At 35.5% G+C, this 4,899-nt stretch overlaps 1 protein-coding gene across 1 annotated transcript; it reads right to left on the bottom strand.

The window, feature by feature from the left end:
- Positions 1-2,771: 2,771 nt before the first annotated feature.
- LOC112034560 (uncharacterized) lies at positions 2,772-3,764 on the bottom strand. The gene has a single exon (XM_024067373.1). The coding sequence runs from the start codon at positions 3,762-3,764 to the stop codon at positions 2,772-2,774; it is 993 nt and encodes a 330-aa protein (XP_023923141.1).
- Between the last annotated feature and the right edge of the window lie 1,135 nt (positions 3,765-4,899).

Genomic DNA, 4,899 nt, shown 5'->3' with positions numbered 1-4,899 from the left:
TTAATGATTTTTTGTTTGAATTAACAAAATAAGAAAAGTTTGGATTATTTTCAAAATCACACCCAAAAGTAGGAAAACAAGCCATTTTTTTTCACACCAAAAAAAAAAAAAAAAAAAAAAAAAAAACCCTACTAACAACATTTCCTAAAAAGAATATTTTCCTCAAAATCAAAGCAGCTTTTAGTATGGATTTGAGCTCAATTTCTAAAATCCGTAGGAAAGTGATTTTAGACCTTCATACTTGAAACTAATCCTATTATATACGTTAATTATAAAAAAAATAAAAAAAATCATAGCTATGGAATTCAAGATTTTCTTTAATGCTTACCCATTACTTCTCTATCTCCATTTCTCACATTTTCCCCTTATACAAAAAAAAAAAAAATAATTTGACATAATTATTTAAATTTAAATTTATTTTTACCTCTTATTTTTAAAAAATTCTTTCTTCCTAAGGTTGCTATTTTTAATTTTTTTTCCTTGAATTCATTGTCATCTAACCAATCTAAATATTTTCAAATACAATTTTTTTTTTTAATATAAAAAGTGGTGTTACAACCTTTGGCTAGACTATTCGACTCTCTACTCATGAGATACTCTAAAATCTCATGGACCAATGATATGGTGGATTGAATTTAAGACTTTCTGGTTTATATCACATCCTAGACCAATGAGCCAAGCACTCGAATACCTCATAGGTAATTATAATGTTATTCTATAGATAAAATCTTGAAGAAAGTAAAATGAGTTTCGCATTATAACTTCTAAAATGAGTTAAGATTATATTTAATTATATAAATTGGAATAAAAATTTTAGTTTCCACTTTTCCATTTCCAAAATTACCTTTATTATTTAGTTCATACGGATTTTCTTAAAACCAAAATTTAAAAATTTTATTAGTAAATAGATGAAAGAAAAAATTAAAATAAATTTTTAATGAGGGGTAAAATAGTTAAATTGAAAAATCTCTTTAACATATCTAAGTTGAGCTACAATAATCTCTTTAATCGTGGCTTTAGCACACTAATAGTCCATCCCTTGGTTGTACATTGGTTCAACTCAATAGTCCAGTTTCCCAATGCTTTAAACATGGGCCCCGTTGGTACATACTAGCCCAGAGTTAACAAATATGGGTACTTGTGCTATGATCAGTAAGGCCCATTCACTAATCTGATTTTCATTCATAATTGAATTGCAAACTAACGCAAGATATTAATTGGAATTTTGGTGTAAGTCGGATTTGAATCTTTTTTTTTTTTTTTTTAATTTGAGAATGAACTTATGAAATTTCATTAACGTAAATGAGTTACATCCAACTGTAAAAATTGAACAATATGAAATGGAACATCCTTCATCCATACTTAAAAATTTAGTATGCATAAAACATGTTTGGCCAAATTATGGGCTACAGTATTGAGATTTCTCTTAACATGAGAATACAATATTCTTCTAAACTTAGTTCCATACTCTTTCACATCTTCCACTAGCAGACCCCGCGGCAATAAGTTCTGTTCCTGTGCCTTCAACACTTGAATTAAGTTCAAAGCATCACCTTCAAGAACAATATTTTGGAAGCCCAGCTCGTGTGCGAAGGACAGAGCCTTCATTGCAACCAAAGCTTCCGTATCTTCTGCCTTGAAAGGTTGATTGAATTTTTTTGCACAAGAAGCCAAAACAGCACCGTCCGAGTATCGTATCACTACTCTCACACCAAACACCCTTGAGGCTTCTGCATTTGCTCCATCAAAGTTCACTTTTACAAATCCGTTTGGCGGAGCCGTCCACCTCTTTCCCCCACTGCCGTTACTCCTCACCTGTACCTCTGAAGCTTGCAAATCAGCTCGGTATTGCATCAGTATTGTTCGTGATTGTGCAGCAACCTGATGAAGTGGGTTGGACTGCAAATTTAACTGAGCTTTGTTCCTCTGGTTCCATACACTCCATGCCGGCAAAGCTAAAAGTTCCAGGGATTTACCTTCATCTACCATCCATAGCAATAGCTCCTTAACATTTACGAAGCCAACTTCATACCGAAATCCCCACATTCTTTGGTCTGACCACACCACATCCAGTTCCAGGCACAACCATAATGCGTGAATCGGGTCCTCTACTGCCTGTTTAGACCTCTCACACGTTGGGTCCTCTAGGATCTTCCTTCGCATCAATGAATGTTTGGTTGGCAAAGCATTACGGCAAGCCCTCCAAAGAAAATTTTTAACCTTTGGGGGGGCTCGCATCTGCCATATTTTCTTCCACAGTCGCTTCTCACAAATTAGTGGTACTTGCAGATTTGATTCCAGCTCCGCTTCCTCTTTAAGAAATCTATACCCGGACATGAGTAATTTCCTGATGGAGTATAAGGCCAATATAGGGTATCCTCTGCTGCATTACGGCTAAGTGGGATTTTCTTAATTAAGTCAGCATCTTCAGTCACAAACAACCCATCCACCAACTCTTCATTCCACCTTCTTGTGATTGGATCAAAGAGAGTAGCTATTGTATGATCTTCAAAGCTCTCCAAGGGAAAATTTAGCAGCTGAGTTGGGTGTTTTCTTGGCAGCCAACGTTGCTGCCAAATGTTTATTTTTTCTCCATTTCCTATCCTCCATAAAGCCCTTCCTTGAATGATGTCTCTACCTCTAAGGATACTCTTCCAAGCATATGATCCCATCCTTGAATCGTTAGCCTCCATAATTGTTGAATTTGGGAAGAAATGAGCATTAAATACTTTGTAATAAAGTGAAGATTTATCATGCAAGAACCGCCAAGCTTACTTTGCCAAGAGTGAATCATTGAACATAGCAAGATCTCGAAAGCCCACACCTCCAATAGTTTTCAATTTTGTCATTTCCTCCCATTTTACCCAATAGATTTTTCTTCGGTCACCTCTTTGGCCCCACCAAAATTTCTTGATTAGAGTTTCAATCTCATTGCACAAACCCAATGGCAATTTGAAACACCTCATAGTGTAGGTAGGGATGGCTTGTATGACTGCCTTTAAGAGTACTTCTCTCCCTGCTTTCGAAAGCAATTTAGCTTCCCACCCTTGAAGTTTCCGCCATACCTTCTCCTTTATGTAGTTAAAACTTTCTTTTTTACATCTGCCAACCAAGGAGGGCAGCCCAAGGTATTTTTCATAGTGTAAGATTTCGGGGACTCCAATGGCCACCTTGATTCCATGCTTCTCCTCCTTCGGTACAAACTTACTAAAGAACAGTGAGGTTTTACTTCTATTCATTTTTTGCCCCGAGGCTTCCTCATACTCCTTTAGTATATTCAAAACCTTCCCACACTCCTCCATTGTTGCCCTGCAAAAAATCAAACTATCATCTACAAAGAGCAGATGTGTTAGTTTTGGACTCCTCCTACAAAGGGAGTATCCATGGATATCACCTTGTAAATCTGCCTTTTTAATTAAGCCATTCAATCCTTCCGTACAAAGAAGAAATAGGAAAGGAGAGAGTGGGTCTCTTTGCCTAATACCCCTTGTAGGAAAAATCATCCCACATGGATCACCATTCACCAAAACAGAATATGATACAGTTTTCACACAACCCATTACAAGATTTATCCACCTCTCCCTAAAACTCATCTTCCTCATTATCCCCTCCAAATAAGACCACTCCATCTTATCATACGCTTTACTCATATCCAATTTTAATTCCATATGCCCATAGTTACCTCCCCTAAAGTTTTGTAAACAATGTAAGCTCTCAAAGGCCACCAAAATATTATCAGAAATTAATCGACCTTTAGATCTCATGTTTGACAATAAGAGATTTTATTGGTTGAGTTAACTAGAACCAACTTGGTACTTCAAACTAAAAAACCATTTTTCTTCACTAAAAAACCACTTTATCTATTTTACATAACCACTTTAACCATACATCTTACATCTCATTTTTTACTATTCAATATGTCATGTAAAATAATCTAAATAACAACTTTTATATCAAATTTTACACCAGCATTAAAGAGAGAGAGAGAGAGAGAGAGAGAGCATCCAGCCACCACAACCCTAGCCTAGTTATTGAGGAGACAGAGAATAAAATACGTCAAAATAAGTATTACAATTTGCTACAGTTGTGATGCAAAGTAGCAAGTTTGATAACTTTATGCAAGGATGTAACTTGAAATAAGTGGCTTTTTGTGCATTTTAATGAATCATTATATCTATTTAACTATTTTACATTTGTCATTTTTTTGGGGTTATACATAAGGAATGCTCTTAAGCAAGAATAAGAAGATGGGCTGGATTTTTTAAGCACTTATTAGCTCATAGCTTATTTGTAGATGCAATGGGCCTTCAAGGTTTACCTTGACTCATCCAAAAATAACTCCTATTTCACTTGCCATAAAAAATATTGTTGGGAATAAAAAATTAATGGGCTTTTTTTTCTTGCAAAAAACACGTGCTTGGACATTTTCCATTATTTTTGAGAGAAAGGTAATCTGGGACATTTTCTATTCATTAAGGGCTACTGATTGTAGGGCCCAACCCATGATGAGAGAGACAGAGAACATGGGGCACATGATATAGAGAAAGAACATGGGTCGTAGGCTCAATAGGTTTTGTAAAAGTTAATGGTCACAATTCAGAATTCACAAAGCACATTTGCATGAGACCCAAAGTTTACCTTGAGATCTGAGTTCGTGATTCGTAAAACCCATCTCGTGAATTAGAAAAATACAGGCACTTAATACGTCTAAAGTAATTAAACTTAGTGCTTTGCCCATTTGCATGGAAAGAAAATGAGCAAAAATGCCTAACCCCATTAGACAATTAATTGGACTCTTGGGTTCTGTAACTTCTGTACATGTTTGGCCCAATATCTAAGTCTTATGAAGTTGCAAATTAGAGGTTGGCACGTGACTAGGGAGGAAAAATGAGTTATGAA

The sequence above is a fragment of the Quercus suber genome, unplaced genomic scaffold, assembly GCF_002906115.3.
Source record: "Quercus suber isolate HL8 unplaced genomic scaffold, Cork oak 2.0 scaffold_43, whole genome shotgun sequence".
NCBI lineage: Eukaryota > Viridiplantae > Streptophyta > Magnoliopsida > Fagales > Fagaceae > Quercus > Quercus suber.
The sequence above is the reverse complement of the archived record's forward strand: the minus strand, read 5'-3'. Positions and strand labels throughout refer to the sequence as shown.

What these genes read in the sequence shown, in the direction of transcription:
- LOC112034560 (XM_024067373.1), bottom strand. Translation starts at nt 3,764, where the DNA reads ATGAGATCTAAAGGTCGATTAATTTCTGATAATATTTTGGTGGCCTTT.